Genomic DNA, 23,079 nt, shown 5'->3' with positions numbered 1-23,079 from the left:
TCTAATTTTAAGGAATATCTCTTATGTTTTTTTTATTTTTTTTTATTTTATAGAAGTTTGATTAATTTTTATATATCATGATTTTTGCTCAAAATTAAATTACATGTACCCCTCTGAAGTGGTTTCGTAGTTTGTTCATGTTTTTATTTAATTTTATTCTATTTGCTGTCTCAAGATATAAATTTTAAACTGACTTCAACTTCCAGCCTCTGTTTTGATTTATATCTTAAATCTTAATAATGGTTAGCCCGTTTGGATTGATTTAGTGGTGTTAGGTTTGAGATTTTGGAGTGTAATCCTCTTAAATTCTCAAATTTTAGATTTGTTGTGTTTGAGATTGAAGCTAACTTGATTTTGTATTTAGATTTCATAATATAATATGACTTTTATTATGAAAGTTTCATGTTTCGGACATCAATTTTGGTCCCATTGTGAATTTTGATAAGTAACAACATATCATATTATATTGAAAAAAATGATAAAAGGTTTTCATATTATTATAGATTTATGGTGACGAATGATAATAAAGTTCTTTGAGAAACTTTAGAGATAGTAAATCAATTGAATTATCAAATCAGATAATGAAACTTATATAAAACTTGGTATGTCTACTATCGTTTTACTTAGCTTTCTTGGGTTTGGTTAGTCCCGCCCATTTTTTTTGGGTTTGACACACGATATGTTTTTAGGTGCAATATAGTTGAGATTTCAAAACATGTATTACGGAGATCGCCATGATTAATGTATATCTCATTTACTATTTATCAAACAAAAAATTATGATCTACTATATAAAGGGCCCTTTTTGCAAACTTGACCTAAGATCAATAAAATGTTAGGATCGGACCTGGTGACGAGGGTGAAGAAAAAAAATAGAAAATTGCTCTTCACCCATCAAGTTTCGCTCTTTTCAAACTGAACTACCCAAAATACCCCCGCATGAGTTAATTCACGCAGGTGTTACACGCAGCGTGACTTAAGTCACACTTGCTACCTGAGCGTGAGTTAACTCATGTAGGTTATAACCCAGCGTGAGTTAACTCACGCAAGTTATACTTCAATTTCCCGAGCGTGAATTAACTCACGCGGAAGGGCATTTTGGTCAGTTTGTATGGGAGTGAACGCTTTTTTGTTTGGAGAAGAGCAATTTTCAAAAAAATAGTGTCCACTCATAATTGTCAATACTCCCATTTCTGTCAGGCTTCAAGAAATTAAGCTTATTTGTCATTGGAAGAAAAATGGGAAATACGTTGCTTAACAAATTTTTGAAATACACATTTAGGAATATAAAGTTAGTTTAGTAGTTGAAGTTGGAGATTTTGGAACATAACACTAACAATATTAACATTTGTTATTAAAAATGGCCGTTTACCACGTTAGGAAAAACCATTAAATTGTGTCAAATAGTAGTACACTTCCGAGCAAGATGATTAAAACCAAATGTTCGATAAAATTCTTCATGGCATCCATGTATTGTATATTATTTAGGAATACATCAGTTTGCTAAGCATGGTTGAAAACAGTTCTGTTCAAATTGTTACAACATGCTGTAGGTCAAGGCATGGCTAGAACTTCATTCAACATAAGAATTGGTTTCATTGATTCATTCTACTTGATTTTTCTTCTTTCTGTTCTGATTGAAGTCATCTGCGGGATCGTCTTCAGTAGAGAAGTTCTTTAGAGAGCATTCATTTTCATCACCTCTACAAGCAATGACGTTAAAATCTTGTGCATCATATACCAGATATACTACTGTCTTCTCCACAGTGAAATCATTCTCGAAAACAAAAACGATCTCCACTTTGTTTCCGGGTTCTATACTTGATACTAACCTCTGCCCCTCCTTATCTTCAAAGGAAACTAATGTCTCACTCTTATAGATTTGAATGGTAGCCTTTGTGTAATTTTTCACCAACACATTTTTAAGGCCACTAGATGTTACATTATCTGGGGTTGAAGTATAGACAATGCACATCAATGACGTCAATTGACGCTCTTCCACTTGAGGGACTTCAAAAGTTACAGAAGAACCTTCAGAATTAAAGGTTAACCAATCTGGATAACTATCACCGGGAAGGAAACAACCACCAACATCTATTTTCTGTAAAAGTAGAGATAAGCTCAAAATTAGATTGACAAATATATTATTACCACCTTGTCATTCATTAGACAAATAAAGATATAAATTTTCTTATAACAGAACAAGCATATCAATTATAGATTAGTGATTTAGCATTAATTATATAAAAGCTCGCAAATAATGTAGTTTATCTTGAAGAAATTGTAAAGACTATAATTCTTCCATGTGTCAAGTAAGCTGTCAGTGATTGATATCAAAATTTGTGCGAATTTGGACGACAGTTTAAAAATAAATATGTTAAGGATTTCATTATTTTGATTTTTAAGTATTTTATACCTATAGCAAATAATCCTATACACGTTTTGATATAGACTTAAACTCTAAAGAATTCAAATGCATGAGGGGATACACATACAGACATATAAGAGGAGACAGAGAGAGAATGTCAGACCTGTAAAATTATCTCTTTCAGAATATCAGTGACTTCGCAATTCATTCCAATTTGAATTAAAAGAGACTTCAAGAAATGGTTTGATATTTGTGATGTAACTGCCGTTAGTTCCAACTCCTTATAATTTGTGGCATACAAAGCATCCAAAATTATTGCTGCCTCATGAGAAAGTTGAAGTTCTGAGCTGAACTGCACCCAAAGACTTCGAAGACTTGGTAGGTACTGGGAAAACGATGATAGTTCCTGAGAACTACTGTGTGGTACATCTGAAGGAAATGCCATGGGAATTATAGATGTTGGTAATAGATGGATATTATTTCTTGGTGACATCCAAGACCGAATAATAGATGGAAACACATCATGCGAGGATCCTTCAAATCCGCACAAAGAAATATATCCAATGCTCTTCGACCTAACTACCGAAAAGGGCACTGTTGTTATTGAAGTATTATTTGCAAGCAGAGTGGTTAAAGATTCCATCTGTTCCAAGTCCTCTTCCAGCTTGTCAATCTTTAAACAACCAGAAAGAATGAGAGTTTTCAAAGATTTCAACTTATAGATGCTTCTTGGGAGGTTACCTAGGCCAATACAATCTTCCAAATTTATCAGAAGAATTTTATTGAGATGTCCAATGCTAGGAGAAACCTCAGACAACATTGGACAATCTTTGAGTACTAGCTTTTCAAGATTAGGCAAGCATGAAAAGTCCGGGATGTTTGTCAGACGATGAGAATGACTAAGATTGAGATTTTTCAGATTTTCCATCCTCTGCAAGAACAAAAATGTCAAAGGGAAACCTAACAAAGAAACTTTAAGAAAATAACTAGAAGTAATTACAATATCTCACTATTGATAAGGGTATTGTTGTTATTGAAGTGTTATTTGCAAGAAGAGTGGTTAAAGATTCCATTTTCTCGAAGTCCTCTTCCACCTTGTCAATCTTTAAACAACCAGAAAGAACGAGAGTTTTCAAAGATTTCAACTTATAGATGCTTTTTGGGAGGCTACATAGGCTAATGCAGTCTTCCAAGTTTATCAGAAGAATTTTATTGAGATGTCTGATGCTAGGTGAAACCTCAGACAACAGTGGGCAATCTTTGAGTACTAGTTTTTGAAGATTAGGCGTGTTTGAAAAGTCAGGGCTTTGTGTGAGATAGTGCGAATGGCTAAGATTGAGAATTTTTAGCTTCTCCATCCTCTGCAAGAACAAAAAAATATTATTGAGGAACTTAGGGAAGTGGATTCAAAAAGTAAATGGAAATAACGGCGAGTAAAACATTTACATTTGCATAATTATTATTTTAAGGGTCTTGTTAACGAGTGTCCCAGGGACACTTTGTAAGCATTCTAAAATTAGTAATTATTCTTTTGAATAGTCAACTGTTACAATTTTCAATGCATTCAATGCACCACTTTTAATTAAAAAATTGCTATTTAAAGTGCTCGAGAGTGTCCGGGGGCACTCGTTAACATTTCCCTTATTTTAAATACCAATATCAGTGTAAAATATTTGAAAGAAGATGAATTTCTGTATATATCTTGCAGAAAATTACTAAGTTGTGTCTAAGAATTCTACTGAGAATTCATAAATTTGAAATATAAAATGCAATTCTAAAGCTTCTTTAATCAAATAGTCAACAATGCAAACATTTTTTCCAACTTATGAAGTGTAAAAAACTAAAATCAAAAGTAATACCATGCTCTTCTTCCACAGAACTTCCAAATTGCTATTCTCTAACTCGATGGAAACTAAATTTTCTCGAAAGAAGTTTGTAGGGATGTCGCTTAATCCATTCCATGACAGCCATGTTAGATCTCTCGAAACATATTCAAAATCTCCATCAAGTTTTACCTCAGCAAGTTGAAGAAATCTGAGTCTCTTCATCTTTTCAAATGCTTTAGTACTAAAACATTTTGCATTAGTTGTAGGCAATTTCAAAGCCAGTCCCAAAATACCTTTTTTTCCCTGTGAAATATAATGGACCAAAAAGCAAAATCATCCGCAAATTAAAACAACAAGGTGAATGTAAAACTTTTAATGAAACCAATCAGTTGTTACTAGCTAGAAGTCATGAAGCACAAAAAGTTCACAACCAAACTAATTTGCGATGATTTCATGATAATCAACAAAACAAATATTGGATGCTGACAACCAAAAATGTTGCCAATCATTTCTTAAGCTTTAGATATTTTAACTCCATAATTAAAAAAACAAGTATACAAAGTTCTTACAGTTTGTCTTGATAATACATCAATCACATCCTCCTGATCCCACAACCTACTACGTTTCTCAGGCCTCCTTGGTGATTCCTCACAAACGATTCCTCTTCCCATATCTCGCAGCTGACCATGCATTCCAAGCATGTTCTTATCATCAACAGTCACAAGGCTTCGAGCAACAAGGACACTTATTCCAATTTCTGCAGAAAGTCCGCAATCATTTAATAAAAGTATAACATCATTTTGGTCCATCCCGACAAAGAAACAAGCAATGTGAAGGAATATTTCTTTCTCAGCATGATTTAAACCATCATAACTCATCCTTAACTTCTTCTGCACTTGATCATAAGGAATTCTTTTGAGTGTCTCCAATACAAGTTCCCACTCTGATTCCGTCTTATTAAACAAATAAGACCCAAGGACTTCAAGAGCTAGCGGCAATCCCTCAGAATATTCAACTACATTTTTGGAAATTCTAACAAAATCTTTTGTAGGACACGCTCGCTTGAATGCATTCCAACTAAAAAGCTCGATTGACTCACTTTCATTCATTATTGGCATTTCGAATATTTTGTCAACTCTCCCTTTAAGTAAATGCATATCTCTGGTTGTGATTATTATTATACTCCCTGAGCCAAACCATTCACGACTTGCACAGAAAGTATTAAGTTGGTCTAATGTATTCACATCATCAAGTACAACAAGTACTCTTGTATGGCTGAGTTTATCTTTTAACATGCTTTTTCCTAACTCAATGTTTGGTATCTTGATTGTTCTTTCTTTGCAGATATCAAATAAAAGTTGTTCTTGTAAACCCATGAGTCCAGCATTTTTCTTTCCATTTTCCCTAATATTTGCGAGGAAGCTCCTGCCTTCAAAATTGCGGCCAGTCTTATTGTAAATGGCTTTTGCAATTGTTGTTTTTCCGATCCCCCCCATGCCCCACATCCCTATTAGCAGAACCCCCTTTGGTTGGATGTGTAGCTGTTGAATCACATCTTTCACTCGAGATTCAATTCCCACTGGATTATTCGCAATAAACAAGTCTGTTTTGTTAAGCAAATGTGAAATGTTGTCAACAATACCTTTGACATCCTCACTTTCATTCCTACAAAAATAAAATGTATATATGTATACATTCATACATTCATATATAAATACATGCTCATATATGTCACAAGTAGAGGGGATGCTTCAACAAGAAAACTATAGTTGTATGAGTGTGTGTAAGTTGGAATGTTTACCAAAAGCAATTGTCAATATGCAAAAAACGACCCTAATTTTGAATTAAGTTGAACAACTTGGCCATTCTGTTAACATGATATCTAATTTACTGTCACACTAGTCCTTAAATTATATCGCTTACTAGCAAATTAGTCCATACAAGTTAAGAGAAAGACCAAGCTGCAAGTTGCTTGGTGTCATTGAAACTCTGGGCCTTTTTGGCCTACTTGAAAATCTGAAAAGAAGTAGTTGTTGAATGAAATTACCCGGACTTCACTATTGGAAACCCTGCGATGTTTGCTGCCTCACGAAGAGCCTTTTTCCAACTTAGCACCAATTTCTCCTTTTTTGGAACTTTCTTCAAAAGACGTTGAAAAGCTATTCCAAACTTTCCTCTCGGATTACGCACTTCAGAGGGATCTACACGGTAGAACACTGGCACAACCACTTGTCCTATGTTTTTACGACAATTCATTATTTTCACCAATTCATTCAAACACCATCGCGAATCAGCATAATTTTTTGAAAAAACAATTATAGAAATTTGAGATTGTTCAATTGCTCGTGATAATGATGATGAAATGTGATATCCTCTTTGAAGCTCATTATCGTCTATAAAAACCTTAATTCCAGCCTTTTGAAGAGCAGCATACAGATGTGAAGTGAAGGAAGCACGAGTATCTTTCCCTCTAAAACTTAAGAACACGTCATGGATCCTTGCTATTTCTGGCTCACGTGAAAGCACTGTGATAGTAAGTAAAATAGTCAATAAATAAATGTGTTGCATCAAATTAAATTAATGTATAAAATAACACAATGTATTCACCATTTGATGAGGAAGACTTAGACATTGATGAGATATGTAAGTAACGGACTTGTTTGAAGAAAAAAGAGTAAATTATACTCCCCTCCCCTCAAAGATGCTTGAATTACACTCCCCTTCCCTCTTAAGTTAAAATATACACTTTACTTCCTCAATATTTTTTTATGTTAAAATTTATACTCCCCTCTCTTATAAGATGCTTGAATTACAAATCCCTCCCTTAATAATTAAATATGCACTACACTTTAATCTATTTGAACATAAATAAATATTCTTATAATATATATATTAATTTTGAATCACTATTTAAGAAAAATTAATTCTTTTCTTTATAGTTTAAATGTCATGATAATTAAATTTAAATGTATTGCTATTGATTTTATAAATTAGAGTATAAAATTAACTTTTAAATAATCATGTTTTAATGATTTTAGTAATTTTTCACATATTTTAATTTTGTTTTGGGTTATTTCATGTTTTATAATAGAGTTTCAAACTACATGTTAATGAAATTGTGAATAAAAAATAGCGAAAAATATGTATTCAATTTTTTATTATATTAAAATAGACCGGCAATAATATATTTTTTAAGTGTGTTAAATTATTATTTTTTGCTAGATTATTATAAATAATAAAAAAGAATATTGAGGGAGTAAAATGTAGATTTTAACATAAGAGGGGAGGGGGATGTAATTCAAACTTCTCTTAGGGGAGGGGGGAGAAATTTTTTCTAATATGTTTTGAATAAGAGGGGAGGGGAGTGTATATTTTAACTTAAGAAGGGAGGGAAGTGTAATTCAAGTATCTTTGAGGGGAGGGGAGGGGAGTGAAATTTACTCAAGAAAAAATGGTGAGGGCGAAGCCTTTCTTATAGATTTAATGAGCAATAATGACGAAGGAGGGAATGAAGCAGCTATATCAACATTGGCTAAAGTACCAATTATTGGTCTTCGGTCAACATTGGCGGTGGACTTCGTCGTTGCCACGCAAATTATTGGTCCGTTAGGGATTGTGACGTGTTATTTTTCAACAGCTTTTATGATAAAAAAAATTTCTTCATATTTATTTATGTTATTATTTTTTGCTCAGAAATATTATGTTATTATTTTATATCTCTGGTGTTTTGATTTTGTGTGAATAACTTTTTTTTCTCTATGATTGTCTCCTAAGTTATCATACAAATGATTCTTCAAATAACACCACTCTTTTCACTTTGCAACGGTGAATAATATGTTGACAAAAAAAAACCAATTTAAAAAAGAAAACTGAGACGAAGTTTCAAGAGAATTGTACTAGAGTACTAGACAATGGTAAAGAGCGTTCATAAATGTTACAATCAAAATTTTATAAAAAAAACATCGTTTATAATTTTCAAACGTTAGCACAATAAAAAGAGCGAAAGACAAGTCACGAGTGCTTGTCTTTTCGCTAGTTTTTATAAAAAAAGACTCCTTCGTTATTTTATCAATAATTTATTTCAAAATATAATACAATTTGTTGGGACTATATATAAATGTTACCAACACTTTCTCCAACGTTCAATCTTTATTATTGGATAAAATCAATTTATATTCTATACCACTTCATGTGTATTCATTTCTAAGCTTTTAGACCCTCCTTAATTTAAACCGAACAAAAGAATGACCGTTAAAAGACACACAAAAGAGCGTTGGTATCACTACCATCTGAACTACCAAAAATCTTTTTTCCTAGTTGTGAAGAAAAAGTTCAGTTCCAAATAAGAAAATGAACAAGGTGTTTCACTATTGCTCCTTGTCATATTGATCCGATTATTACATCTAAGCAAAACAACATCATTGAAGATAAAGGGTTGTACCTCAGAGGATTGTCTCATCAACAATGATTTGGAATCAGAAGAATTTTCTATGAGTTCTCATGCAGCAAGAATGCTTTTGGATTTGAGTCAAACACAAACAGGTAGAACTGGTAACAACAATGGTGCTGCTGTTAAGTGTCCTATAAAGAAAGGCTATCGTACTTGCTTGCCTTCTCAAAATGGAGGTGGACCTAACAATAGGTGTGGTACTTATAATAGAGTTTGCTAAGAAAATTGTTATATCTTGATTTCCTTTTCATTAATTCAAGATATTGGAATAATATTGGACATGTTTCCATTTGTGTTTATATATATATATATATGTGTGTGTGTGTGTGTGTGTGTGTGTGATTGTGTAATGAAATTTTAATGTGAAGATGTAATTGTTATTAGTTATTTAAAGTGTTATATTATTATTGTGAATTTTTATTGATGAGAATAATTCCATGTGAGATGGAAAAGATTGTGAGAACATAATTCAACTCTTTTTGCTAATTGGATTAATATATGCTTCTGCACATGCTTCTCTAGTTTGAAGAAATATCTCTTATGTTTTTTCTCATACATGTTTGATTAATTGTTGCATATCATGTTTTTTGCTCAAAATTAAATTATATGTAACCATCTGGAAATATTGAGAAGAAGAAATGTGATTTTTGTTTGTCAACTAAAATTCAGATCAGTATCTGAAGTGGTTTCATAGTTCATACATGTTTTTATTTAATTTTATTGTACTTTGCTGTCTCAAGATATAAATTTTAGACTAATTTCAACTTCCAGCCTCTGTTTTGATTTGATATCTTAAATCTTAATAATGTTTAACCCATTTGGATCGGCTTAGTGATGTTAGACTTTGAAGTGTACTCTTCTCAAAGTCCCAAGTTTGATTTTCCTTTGATGTTAATTTTGATGGGTTAAGTTCAAACTTTAAATGGACTTCCTTACAAATGGACGGTGAGATTGAACTTCTCGAAATAATCGATTCTTGGGGCGAAAAAAGTCTTAATAATGTTTTGCTCATCAATTAAATATTTTTTTTTAACCGAAAGTGATGCAAGGAGCACCACATAGTATATATAAATCAAAATCATATAGTAAAAGAAAGAATAGTGGACTAGGCAAATGACTTTTTGAAAAGGTAATAAATCTGAAATTGAGCATACCCAATCTATTCCTAGTGTACTCTATCCTAAGAAATTCCGGTAAATCTAACCATTAAGCTAAAGAGGAAAAGGAAAGTGTCACGCCAAAATTAGCCAACCTATTTACACAAACATTCCTTTCCCTATATATGTGCATAGAAAAAAATCTCATGTTACTAGTATGCAATAAATCTCCTATGTTTGTATGTAAGTTTTTATTGTATGTAAGTTTACTTTTTTATCCCTTATGTTTGTATTTAAGCTTGGTTTTGTGCTTCTTATGAAAGCAATCAACATTTTTAACAAAAATCCCTATCTCTCTTAAACTACCAATCTATAACTCATTCCTCAATTTCTTCTATACATCGGATTATATTTTAAAACATTAGAATTCCTAGTTTAAGAGTTAGATTCTATCGGTTCATCCCTAGAACACATGTTCCCGTTTCAGAATTAAACATGTGGAGTGAAATTTGCCAAGAACATACTATAATATATTAGGTTCAATCTAGTAAGAAATTAAAGGGAGTCATGTTGAAGCTCTTTGTTGGCAGGCTGTTGAAAGAGAATTTCACCATTATATTTATATATATGCATTGCACATGACTTAACTGGCCTGGTTCTCTTCACAACTGAGAGTAGGGTTATTCCCCGAAGTATATTTATCTGAATACTTGGCAGCTAGAGTGGCTTGCTTATATGCAAGCCAAAGTTTCTGCACCACCCACTGAAAAATCTGATGTGGTGGTAGAAACAATGATGTATTAAGCAAACATGTTTTTGATCCAATGTCTCTGGGAAAAGCTTTCCCAACCCCCTAACATGAGTTCGGATGTAAAATTCGGAAGGGAAAAAAAAACACTAATTTTCTGCAGTCTAGAAGTGCATTTTCGGACAATTTATGTCATCCTTCTGGAAACATGATATACTGCTACAGAAACCTTGGCAATGTCAAGGAATTCAATCAGGTCTACCCCAAAATTAAGAAATCAGGCAACTGAACCATATCCCCATGGCTGCAAGTTGGTTAAAAATAAATGTTGTTGCAAGATGTTTGTGCAAAGGAAATGAGCTCAAGCAAGATAATCAGAGTTTCTTTTGAGCAGCTATATCCTATCATTCAAAACTACAGAAGTTTGCTAAGCAAGGTCGAAGACAGTTCTGTCCAAATTGTTAAAAAACATTTCAATGCTATAGCTGATGGTATGGTTAGAGGGAAATGTCCCAACCCAAATTCCACAAGCTTTATGGAGAATTGTAACATAAGTTATAATCTTTTATCTCTCTTTAGGATTACAAAAAATTACAATGGATAAAATAAAAAAACTTCAACCAAAATGAAAAACATTTGATGCCAATACAAATGTTTGCAAGAAAGCACCATAAGAATTGATGTTTACCAAGCCATTGTTTTACCATTTTTCATTCCATTCGATTTTTCTTCTTTCTGTTCCGATTGAAGTCATCAGTGGGCTCCTCTCCAGTAGAGAATCTCTTAGCAGGGCGTTCATTTTCATCACATCTACTAGCAACGGCATTCAAATTTTGTGCATCATATACGAGATAAGCTGCTGTCTTTTTGGCAATGAAATCATTCTTGAAAACAAAAACAACCTCCACTTTGTTACCAGGTTCTATACTTGATTTTAACCTCTGCCCCTCCTCATCTTCAAAAGAGACTACAGCCTCACTCTTATAGAGCTGAATGGTGGCCTTTGTGTGATTTATCACCAATACATTTATAAGGCTATCTGATGTTATGTTATCCGGAGTTGAAGAATAGACAATGCACATCAATGACATCAAATTACGCCCTTCCACTTGAGGGACTTGAAAAGTTACAGAAGAACCTTCAGAATTAAAGGTTAACCAATTTGGATAACTATCACCGGGGAGAAAACGACCATCACTCCCATTGACATCCATATTCTGTGAAAGCAGATATAAGCTCAAAATTTAATCGACAGGTATATTAATATCACGCTGTCATTTATTCAACAACTAAAGATACAAATTTTCTCATAAAGTAATTAATCATAATTTTGTTTTCAATTTTTTAGAAGTTACACAGAAATATTTGCTTCAATTCATTATACAGACTATTAGTCTCACTTAAAAATTCCATATTAACCAAAATAATAGTGAGGGTGAGATAATGATAATGAGTAATAACAAATTGTACCACTCTCTAAAATTTTGAAAACTGTAAGTGTGTAATAGTTTCTTTTCATAAAAACAAAGTCCATTCAAAGGATACCGCAACTCAACATGCTACCAAAATCAAAACTTATCCAAGGATTACTTGTATATCAAATATATAACTAACATGGAAGATGCATACACATTTTAGGACACGAAGATCCAATAGGATTATGACCCAATCATTGGGCGCAACCCACACAAGCATGAGGGGTAGAAGCTGAGGGAAGCTTGGTGACTTGAACCAGAGTCTTAGGAATAATAATTAATTAATGGTTTGACCCACACTTTTAGGAGAATAATTAATCAGTGATTTGAGCCACGATTATAGGAGACCAATTAATTAGTGGCTTAAGCCACAATTTACACATTAGTTTATAAGGGAGAATAAGAGAGTGTAGAAGGCATTCCATACCTTTCTATCAAATAGTTATAAGGAGAGTCAACTCTCGTGTAGGAGCTATACTGTGCATTAGGAGTCTTTGACTCTGGTTTATCTCCTTCATTTTTCTCTTTTCACCATTGTAGAGCTCTTAAATCATCACTTTTCATTAAATGAAATACAATTTCGTTCTCTTGAATTTGCGGTTCTTTCATTTGTCCGACCTGCCCAATTCTCGAGAGTGATAGCGTAGCTATGCTTGCTTCTAATGCAAGCAATGATTTTTGGTTATGAAATTAGGGTTTAGAAATTGAGAGAATTGAGAGAAGGAGAAGATTATTGTTGTAATCTATTGAGTTTCATTAGTTGTGAAAAATGATTACAACATGCCTTATATAAGAGGCTTATTCACATTGCTTGCTTAGTAAGCTATCTAAACAAACATAACAAACTCAAGCTAGTTTTCTAACTAACCTGTAACAAACTCCTAATCATGTGTTAACCTAAACAAACTTAATTAGATTAACACTAATCAAAACTAAGTGAAACTTGAATTTGAAACTAACAGACAGGAGCCAGTGAAGTCAAGAACTTCTCATGCCACCAAAAATGTCAAATCAAATGGACGTGTTGGAAGAACGACTTACCACGATGGAGAACTTTGGAGAATTTCGAGAGACGATGATGACAGAATTCACCAAATTGATACGGTCATCAAAAGGTCACTCGAGTAATTCTGGGCATCAAAACAAAAAATATGATGATGGAATATCCTATGGCACTAAAGAAGGTGGAGCTGCCATCGTTTGATGGTGACAATCCCGTAGGATGGATCACATTAGCAGAGACATACTTTGAAGTACAAGAGACATAAGATGATGTGAAGGTTTGTTTGACAAAGTTGCACATGGAGGGTGCTACCATTCATTGGTTCAACATTCTTCGAGAAATAGAGAATGACTTAATGTGGGAGAAGTTCAAAAGGCGTTGATTGAACGTTATGGGGGACGACAAAGCGACAATCCCTTTGAAGAACTCAAAGATTTGAAACAGACTGAGACGGTGGATGAGTACATATCAAAATTTGAGAATATCTCTTCTCAAGTACGATAGTTCCCAGAGGATCGGTGTCTAGGTTATTTAATCAGTGGACTCCAAGCAGTGATCCGATTGTAGGTGAGGACGATCAATCTTCACACACGGGTTCAGACAATGAAATTGGCAAGGGACATTGAGACAGAATTGTGAGGGGCTCTGATTCCTCGAAGCGATGGAGGAAAGTACTCCAAACAGGGGAAAAGAGGAAACAGGTTGAACTTTGGGTTTATCGTTAGGGAAGGAAATGGGTCGGGTCAATACTTAGGCCCAAGTAAAAGAAATATGATTTTTGGGCCAAATGGGAGTAATCAACCCATAACTGGTCAAACTGGGTCAATTTTTAATCTGGGTGCAAGCATCTCCCTTGTTCAGAATTAATGGATCGTAAAGCTCGAGGGTTGTGTTTCCGATGTGGGGAGCGCTACCACCCGCACCCTCAATTCACGTAGAAACAACTCTGCGTCGTAATCCTGGGTGATGACGAACTGTTAATGAAGAGGGAGAAACCATGACAATTGAGTTGAAGGATGGAGAGAAGGAAGACATACTTGTCTATAACTCAATGGGGCTGTGTGAAATGACGGAGGTCAACAAACTCAAGGTTGTCAAACCTGCAACACTACAACTAGTGGGGTGTTTGAAGGGAGTACCAATTGTGATTTTGGTCGACATTGGTGCAAACCACAACTTCGATTTTGCCTCAAGTGTCAGCGATGTTGGGTGTAAGGGTCGGGTCATACTAAGCCAGGAGAGTGAGGTTGGGTGATGGTCAGAAAATATCAATGTGGGCTAAGCATACTAATCTAGAGGTACAGTTAGAGGATTTCACTGCTGAGGGGTTGATGCATATGAATTGGAATTAGGAGAGTTTGATATGTTTCTGGGAGTGGCTTGGTTGGAAAAGCTTGGCAATTAGGTGGTATTTGACTGGGATGAGAGGACAATTTGTTTTGAATGGAAGGGTGAGGTTGTGAAGCTGCAAGGTCAAATCCTCAAGGATTGGAAAATTAAACGAGGCGGAAAAAACGAGCTATCGTGAAAGCACTGCAACAGCCAATTAAAGTCACAAGGAAAGAAGGAAATAAAGAAAACATAAGTGGAGAACTTGGTTTTTTTGAAGGATCAAGGTCTTCATGGTAGCCTTGAAGACAGGGTTAATTTTGAAGGAGGAGGTAATGATAGGACACCAAAGTCCAATAGTATTATGAACCAATCATTGGGCGCAAGTGCAACCCACACAAGTATGATTTCTAGAAAGGGGTAGAAGCTTAGGGAAGCTTGGTAACTTGAGCCAGAGTCTTAGGAATAATAATAAATTAGTGGTTTGACCCACACTTTTAGGATAATTATTAATTAGTGATTTGAGCCACAATTTCAGGAGATCAATTAATTAGTGGCTTAAACCACAATTTAAGGAGACCACATTAATTTATCAGGGAGAATAAGAGAGTGTCGACGGCATTCAGTGCCTATGCTCTGAATTAGGAGTCTTTGACTGTGGTTTATCTCTTTCATTTTTCTGTTTTCACCATTGTAAAGCTCTTAAGTTCATCACTTTTTATTAAATAAAATACAATTTCATTCTCTTGAATTTGCGAGTTCAATCATATAAGAGTTATTTCTTAAATTTTAATTATGACTACTAAAAGTATTCAGTAGCCATTTTGTAAATTTTAATTTTGACTAGTATAAATATTCAGTTAGCCCATTTCAATTTATCTTTCCATAATGTGTCAACTCAATGATAAAACTTTGTAATCTCAAGAAAATGTTCATCAATATCACTTAAATTATTAATATAAAAATTACCCTTTTTAGAAAATTTAGATAAATAAAATAAATATCTCACAAGCATTTATTCTGTGAGACTAGTGAGATAGTGATAGAGATATGATCATGACCAAGATGTCGTTTAAATGGATATTCTTTCCTTGTACCCTCCCATCTCAACAAGTATTCCAATTATAAATCTTCGTTCAGCTCTTAACACTCACATTTCTTATGCATCAGGTTTAACAGAAAAATTTGGTTATGAAAAAACAAGTATTTCAATTATACGTTTGTGATATAGTATCAATTAGGTAAAAGAATGCAAAATAAGAGAGTATATCTTGAGAGACAAAATGTAGAGGCAATGATTCTCCCACACGCTCGTATGTGTGTCATGTAAGCTTGTCAATGACTGATAGCAAAATTTGTTAGAATTTGGCCATTATTTTAATTGCTGAAGTATTGGTCACCTATAAAAAATAATTGTATAGACTTGCATGTGTATATATATATATATATATATATATATATATATATATATATATATATATATATATAGACACGCACACGCTATAGAATTCAAATATATGATGTGATACACACAAAGCAAACATAAAATAAGGGGATAGAGAGAGCATTTCAAACCTGTAAAATGATCTCTTCGAGAATGTTGGTGAGTTTGCAATTCATTCTCATTTGAATTAAAAGAGAGTTGAAGGAATGTTTTGATCCTAAAACGTGCACTTCACTGCAGCTTTGAACCAATGTAGAAGTAGTCATATTTGATACTTGTGATGTAGTTGTAGTCGGTACGGATTCTTTAGAGTTTGTGGCATGTAAGGCATCCAAAATTATCTTTGCATCTTCAGAAAGTTGAAATTCCGACCTACAATCTATCCATAGACTTTGAAGCCCTGAAAGCTGGTTGGAAATAGACGACAGTTCATGTGAACTACAAACTTCATCTGAACTAAGTTTATCCAAAAGTGTAAAAGATCTATATTCATTACGAGGTGACAGTTCATCTGGACAACTCTTTGGTTCTTCTAAAAAATAAGACAGTTCATGTGAACTACAAACTTCATCTGAACTAAGTTTATCCAAAAGTGTAAAAGATCTATATTCATTACGAGGTGACAGTTCATCTGGACAACTCTTTGGTTCTTCTAAAGAAAAATAAGATGACAACGCATGTCCATCCGAAATCATAAAAGATTCAGATAAACAATCAAAAGATGGCATCGAATCAAAAGATGGCATCGGATCAAAAGATCTTTGATCTGCGGAAATCAGATTATTTGTTGGTGACATCCAAGACTGAATGATAAATGGAAATAAATCGTGTGAGAATCCTTCATAACCGCACAAAGAGATATATCCAATGCTTTTTGATCTCAGTACTGAAAGAGGCACTCTTTTTATTGCAGTGTTATTTGCAAGCAGAGTGGTTAAAGATTCCATATGTTCCAAGTCATCTTCCAAATTGTCAATCTTTAAACAGCCAGTAAGGATGAGAGTTTTCAAAGATTTCAACTTATATATGCTTCTTGGGAGGTTACATAGGCCAATACAATCTTCCAAATTTATCAGAAGAATTTCATTGAGATGGCCAATGCTAGGAGAAATCTCAGAAAGACTTGGACAATCTGTGAGTACTAACTTTTCAAGATTAGGCAAATTTGAAAAGTCTGGTGTTTGTGTCAGATAATGACAATGACTAAGGTTAAGAATTTTCAGCTTCTCCATTCTCTGCAAGAACACAAAAATAAAAGAGAAGACATAGGGAATAAGCATTAAATAATAAACGAAAGCAACTACTATGTATCACTAACCTTAAAGTAAGACATTTACATTAGATTTGTATTTATTTATTTCTACAGTGGTGCTATTTATCCCTAAAAAACACATCATGAAGGTATCACGTATGAAGGATAAGCGATAGATCTTGGAATTGTTGGAATACATGAGTAGATGGAAATGAAAAAAACCCTGCTGCAGTTAGTTACACTTACGTTATCGTGAGAAAAGTTATTGGGACATGTAGCATATCATTATTTCTTACTCCCTCCGTTTTTAATTATAAGCAAATTTGACTTTTTATGTTCATTCAATTAATGATGTATGCGGTTCATATTGTGGACCACATACATCATTAATTGAATGAACCTAAATAGTCAATTTGCTTATAATTGAAAACGGAGGGGGTATACCAACAATATACATTGGTGTGTAGTATTACTTTCGGAAAAAAACTTCAAAACAAGGAGACGTTTTCGTATAATATTGTCATTAAAATTATGAAAGCCATGTCTGAAAATTTTGCTGATGTAGTTCAAAGATTTAAAATGATACTACATCCTTTCCTATTTATAAGCTCCTTTAGTATTTCTCACATATATTAAGAAACGTTAATTTTTTTTCCTTTCAAATGATGAGGCTTATAATTAGGGACAAAGGTACTACTAGTTCATAGTTTTGAAATTTAAATTTTAAGTTTCTTTAATCAAATAGTCAATATTGGAGGTATTTTCTTTCCAATTCTTCAACTACATTCAAAGTTCTTGCACAAAACTACATAAACTTTCTTGCACAATTAGATTTATTTAAATTAGAATTACAATTCAAGACTACTCGTTTATTATTTTGACTTGTTAAAGAAAAAAAAAAAGGACTATTCATATATTAGTATCACAATTCATACTACTGTTCATTTAAATCTCATCATAAATTTGAAAAGTAAAAATAACTCATGACATGCAAAAACATAAAATCAAACCTAATACCTGGGTCTCTTTCCACAAATCTTTGACATTACTGTTTTCTAACTCGATGGAAACTAAATTTGCTTGATAAAAGTTTGTAGGTATGCATGATAACGGAAATCCATTCCAAGAAAGCCATCTCAGATTTCTTGAAAGATGTTCAAAATTCCCATCAAGCTGCACACCAGCAAGTTCAAGCAATCTGAGTTTCTTCATCTTCTTAAATGCAACAGTACTATAACATTTTGCACTATCTCTTGGCAACTTCAAAGTCAATCCCTCAATAGCTTTTGTTCCCTATGCAATAGATACGACCAGAAATTGAAGCATGCACAACTAATAGATACAAGGCAGTTAAAAAAATCTTGCGATGAGACCTATCTTAAGATTCCTTGTGAGAAACCAGAAACCATGAAGCACAAAATGGTACATAGCCAAATTATTGATGTTCTAGTGATAATCAACAAAAGAAATGGATTTTAATCATAGATGAATATATGTTAGTTTTTCTTCTTTAAGATTTACATATTTTAGATAAAGAATAAAATAAAGGTATATGAAGTTCTTACAGTTTGTCTTGCTAATACACCATCAACATCCTCAGGAAGCCACAACCTGCTATGCTCCTCAGGATCCTTTGGTGGATTATTACAAATGATTTCTCTTCCCATATCCCGCAACAAATCATGCATTCCAAGCTTGTTATCATCATCAATATATACTAAGCTACGCTCAACAAGGACTCTTATTCCATCTTCAGCAAACAATCGACAGCCATTTAGTATATGTATAACATCATTTCGCTCCTTACCAATAAAGAAACAAGCTATGTCAAGGAATATTGCTTTCTGGGATTTATCGTCTAAACCATCATAGCTTATTTTTAACTTATTTTGTACTTTATTATTGGGAATTGTTTTGAGTTTCTCCAGTACACATTTCCATTCTGTTACATCCCTCTCATACAAATATCGCCCAAGAACTTCTAGAGCTAGCGGCAATCCCGCGGAATACATAACGGCATTTCTAGAAATTTCAACAAATTCTGCTTTGGGACTCACTTGCTTGAATGCATGCCATATAAAAAGCTCAAGTGATTCACTGTCATCCATTTTTTTATTTGAGTATATTTCGTCAACTCTATCCCCTCTGAGTATATGCATATTTCTGGTTGTGATAATTATTCTACTCCCTAAACCAAACCAATTACGACTTCCACACAAAGCATCCAACTGTTCCAACTCATTCACATCGTCAAGTACAATAAGTATTCTTTTATGACAAAGCCTGTCCTTTAATATAATTTTCCCAGAATCAATACTTTGTATCTTGGTCGTCGTTCCTCTGAAGATATCAGATAGAAGTTGTTCTTGTAAATCTACTTGTTTGGTAGGTTGCTCCCAAACTTCCCTAACATTTGCAAGGAAACTCCTCCCTTCAAACTTGCGGCCGATTTCATTATAAATTGCTTTTGCAATAGTTGTTTTTCCGATTCCCCCCATACCCCACATCCCAAGTAGTATTACACCATTTGATTGTTGGATGTCTAGCCGTTGAATAACATCTTGCATTCGAGAATCAATTCCCACTGGCTTATCAGCAATGAACATGTCTTTCTTGTCAAGCAAATGAGTAATTTTTTCAGTAATATCCTTGATGTCTTTAGTTTCATTCCTACAAAAGTAAACCCAAGAACATGTGCTTTTAAATATGACAAACATGCATGCATAGAGGTATATAGGTACATGATGCATGTATATGCATTAGGGTGACAAATTGATCTCATTGAGTGTGGTCGGGTGCAGAAATCAAAAGACGTCATGGTGTTCTATCTAAAACCATATTTTAATGCAACTCACTAATCTCTAGATCTAATAATTCACCTGATCTTTATCTCATCTACTCTCCTAACTACAAAATTCCCAAGTCTTCTCTCTACATGCACAATCAAAAGTATAATAATGCACAATCAAAAATTATCCATCTTCACTTTTGGCCCCTCATTTAGAGTAAACTCGTATGTAGAATTCATATTTTTGAATAAAATTTTGCAGAAAATTCATAATATTATAATAATCTCTCCCAAAAAAATTAGAATTTTTTAAGAGTAAATAGGCAATTACCCCCCTGAAATTGTAAGTTTCATCAATTACCCCCTGAAGGAGTTGGAGGAGTTAAAATACTGATTATTAATTTGTCTATAAACCCCTAAAAATAATAATTTGTCTATTAGAAATAATCATTATTATCACTTTAAAAATACACATTTTTCCCTATTTTGATGTATATATGCATGTAGTTTTTTCAAACTTCAAAATTAATAGTTAGCTTTAATATTTAATCGTTAATTGTTTGTCTTTAAGAAAAAAATAATATAAATTTTAAAGTTTGGGGGGCATTTTGCACATAAGTGCAAGACTTCAGGGGTATTTGCAAAACGTCATGTTCAGTAACAGAAAAATTTGACGGAGGGGGTAAATTGATTAACGTTGTGAAATTCAGGGGGGTAATTGAAGTTTTTTTAATTTCAGGAGGGTAATTGATGAAACTTACAATTTCAGGGGAGTAATTGCCTATTTACTCAATTTTTTTAACAAAACATGAATTTAATATTAATTTTTTATATTTTCGATGGTTAATAATTCATATTTAATTCCGGTTTTGTTAAAAAATTATAATTTTTCATTTTAGAACCGTTTTTACAATATTCTACACATTTCTGCACTATTTTATTGAAAAAATACAAAAATTAAATTAAAAATAAGGACCAAAAGTAAACTAAAAAGTTGAAGGAAAATTTAGAAGGACTGAAATGAAAAAAAGTTTGTATGTTTGTAGGGACAAAAAATATATTTAACCCTAAGTTTAATTACCTGGAATTTAAAACTACAAATCCAGCAAGGTCAGCTGCCTCACGAAGTGCGTCTCTCCATTTCAATGAATCGTCTTCGTCCTTCTCCACCTTTGAAATCTTATTCAAGAGACTTTGAAAGGCTTTTCCAAAGTCACCGATTTGATGTCGTACTTGAGATGGATCTACACCGTAGAACAATGGAAGAACAATTTGACCTATAGTTCTCTGACACTCCATTATCTTCACCAACTCCTCAAGACACCATCGCGATTCCGCGTAATTTGTTGAAAAAATGATAACAGAAATTCGAGACTGTTCAATTGCGTGTGATAATGTTGTTGAAATGTGATCTCCTCCTTTAAGAGAAACATCATCCCTAAAAACAGTAATTCCAGCATTTTGAAGAGAAGCATAGAGATGTGAAGTGAACGATCCTCGAGTATCTTCGCCTCTAAAACTTAGGAACACGTCATGGATCCTTGTGTCGGTTCTTGCAGAAGACATGAATGGATGAATGGATGAAGCGAAGTGAAGCGAGGGATTCAACAAAGAAAGAAAGAAAAGCCTAACAAGTGAGCAGGGGATGAAGTCAAGCTAAGGTCGTCGCGAATCAATTGGTTTAGTCATCTGTTCAACTCCACGTGCCATAAAATATTACTTTTATATGTATCCGTGGATCTCATGGGCTTTCCTTTAATTTAATAAACAAATAATTAAAGCCTAATATTATTTTATTATTACTACTTTGTAAAATATATATATATATATTAAAAGACATGTGTTTTCGCACGATCATGTAATATTGTGATAGTTATATAAAAAAATATTTATAAATATTAAATAAAAATTATAAGTATTGATATAATGTCTTATAAATACAAAATCAGTTAAATAGTTGAATCACGTTAGTAGTGAATTTTATTTGCCGATAAAATTTTGAAAACTTATCACTACTTTCAAAATCAAAACTGACGTAGTGTTTTTATTAAATACTCACTTAATCCTTTTTATAATAAGAAAAACCAAAAAATATCAAAACCATTGCAATCATTAATTGTTGTAATTTTTTAAATATTTTTACAAATATACTCTTGTAGAAAGTTATGAAACATTGAATGCATTCACTAATATTAAAAAGATAATCATTAAATGAGAGGTAACAAAAGTCATTCAAATAATTAATAATTACAATTTAAAAGTTGTCATTTTCTTATAACTAGGACCATTATTTTTATTATTTCTTATTTTATCTTATATTAAAGAGCTGATGGAAGTAACTTTTTATTTTATATGTAAAAACATTTTATTTTATATGCAAAACATCGTTCAATATTTGCACTGTTCCCTTTAAAGATTTTAAATGCTTATATCCGCGTAAAGAAACTATATGTGTGTGATTACTGATTGTGTAATGAAATTTTAATGTGAAGATGTAATTGCTATTAGTTATTTAGAGTTTTATATTATTTATTACCCGTGAATTTTTGTTGCTGTGAATAATTCCATGTGAGATGGAAAAGATTATGAGAACTTATTCAACTATTAAAATTGATTTGATTAATATATGTTTCAACACATGTTTCTTTAGTTTGAAGGAATATATATGATATATCTCTTATATTTGCTTTTCATACATATTTGATTGGATTAAATTATATGTATTCATCTGGAATTTCTGATTGATCTAGTTCTGGAAATATTGAGAAGAAGAAATGGGATTTTTTTTTAAGAACTAGAATTCAGATCAGAATATAAAGTGGTTTCATAGTACATACATGTTTTTATTTATTTTTGTTCTATTTTACTGTCTCAAGATATAAATTTTAGACTGACTTCAACTTCCAGACTCTGTTTTGATTTGATCTCTTAAAGTTTTTAGACTAAACTCAAATCAATTTTTTTATTTGAAAGTCATCAAATGCATTTTTCATTATGAACTGTTGTAGTTGGCATACAAAGAAAACCACCATAGTTGGCACAAATCAGTGCATCATCAGTACACATCCAAAAAATCACTAATTTTGTGTTGTCTGAAAGGCCCTTTCTGACAATTTATATTACCCGTAAGTGTACTTCTACACACACATGGTTTCTTTTAGTAGCAAGGGCGAGGAAATTATAGTGTCTGCTCAAAATTTCTTTCAGGCTTAAAGAAATTAAGCTTATTTGTCACCGGGAGAAAAGTGAGAAATACTCGGTCTAACTGCTTAAAACATATTTGGAATATAAAGTTGGTTC

At 32.9% G+C, this 23,079-nt stretch overlaps 2 protein-coding genes across 4 annotated transcripts; both read right to left on the bottom strand.

Annotated features, from left to right (window-relative positions):
• Positions 1 to 1,426: 1,426 nt before the first annotated feature.
• LOC25495407 (disease resistance protein RUN1) lies at positions 1,427 to 6,825 on the bottom strand. Its single transcript, XM_013595628.3, has 7 exons — positions 6,801 to 6,825; positions 6,241 to 6,718; positions 4,763 to 5,858; positions 4,227 to 4,496; positions 3,378 to 3,728; positions 2,531 to 3,298; positions 1,427 to 2,100 (listed from the first exon to the last, which is right to left on the bottom strand). The coding sequence occupies exons 1-7, from the start codon at positions 6,823 to 6,825 to the stop codon at positions 1,603 to 1,605; spliced, it is 3,486 nt and encodes a 1,161-aa protein (XP_013451082.1). The 3' UTR covers positions 1,427 to 1,602.
• Positions 6,826 to 10,040: 3,215 nt separating this feature from the next.
• LOC25495402 (disease resistance protein RPV1) lies at positions 10,041 to 21,482 on the bottom strand. 3 transcript variants are annotated; one of them, XM_039826700.1, is made up of 6 exons: positions 20,861 to 21,482; positions 18,557 to 19,661; positions 18,009 to 18,284; positions 15,871 to 16,974; positions 11,475 to 11,705; positions 10,041 to 10,139 (listed from the first exon to the last, which is right to left on the bottom strand). In XM_039826700.1, exons 1-6 carry the CDS (start codon positions 21,343 to 21,345, stop codon positions 10,125 to 10,127), a joined length of 3,216 nt encoding a protein of 1,071 aa, XP_039682634.1. In that variant the 5' UTR covers positions 21,346 to 21,482; the 3' UTR covers positions 10,041 to 10,124. The 3 variants fall into 3 exon arrangements, with proteins under 3 accessions (XP_039682634.1, XP_039682633.1, XP_013451077.3); XM_039826699.1 differs by lacking the exon at positions 10,041 to 10,139 and having other exon boundaries at positions 10,936 to 11,705; positions 15,871 to 16,172; positions 16,293 to 16,974; XM_013595623.3 differs by lacking the exon at positions 10,041 to 10,139 and having other exon boundaries at positions 10,936 to 11,705.
• Positions 21,483 to 23,079: the final 1,597 nt, after the last annotated feature.

The sequence above is a fragment of the Medicago truncatula genome, chromosome 6, assembly GCF_003473485.1.
Source record: "Medicago truncatula cultivar Jemalong A17 chromosome 6, MtrunA17r5.0-ANR, whole genome shotgun sequence".
Lineage (NCBI taxonomy): Eukaryota > Viridiplantae > Streptophyta > Magnoliopsida > Fabales > Fabaceae > Medicago > Medicago truncatula.
Note: the sequence above shows the minus strand (reverse complement) of the source record. Positions and strands in the feature narration are given on the sequence as shown.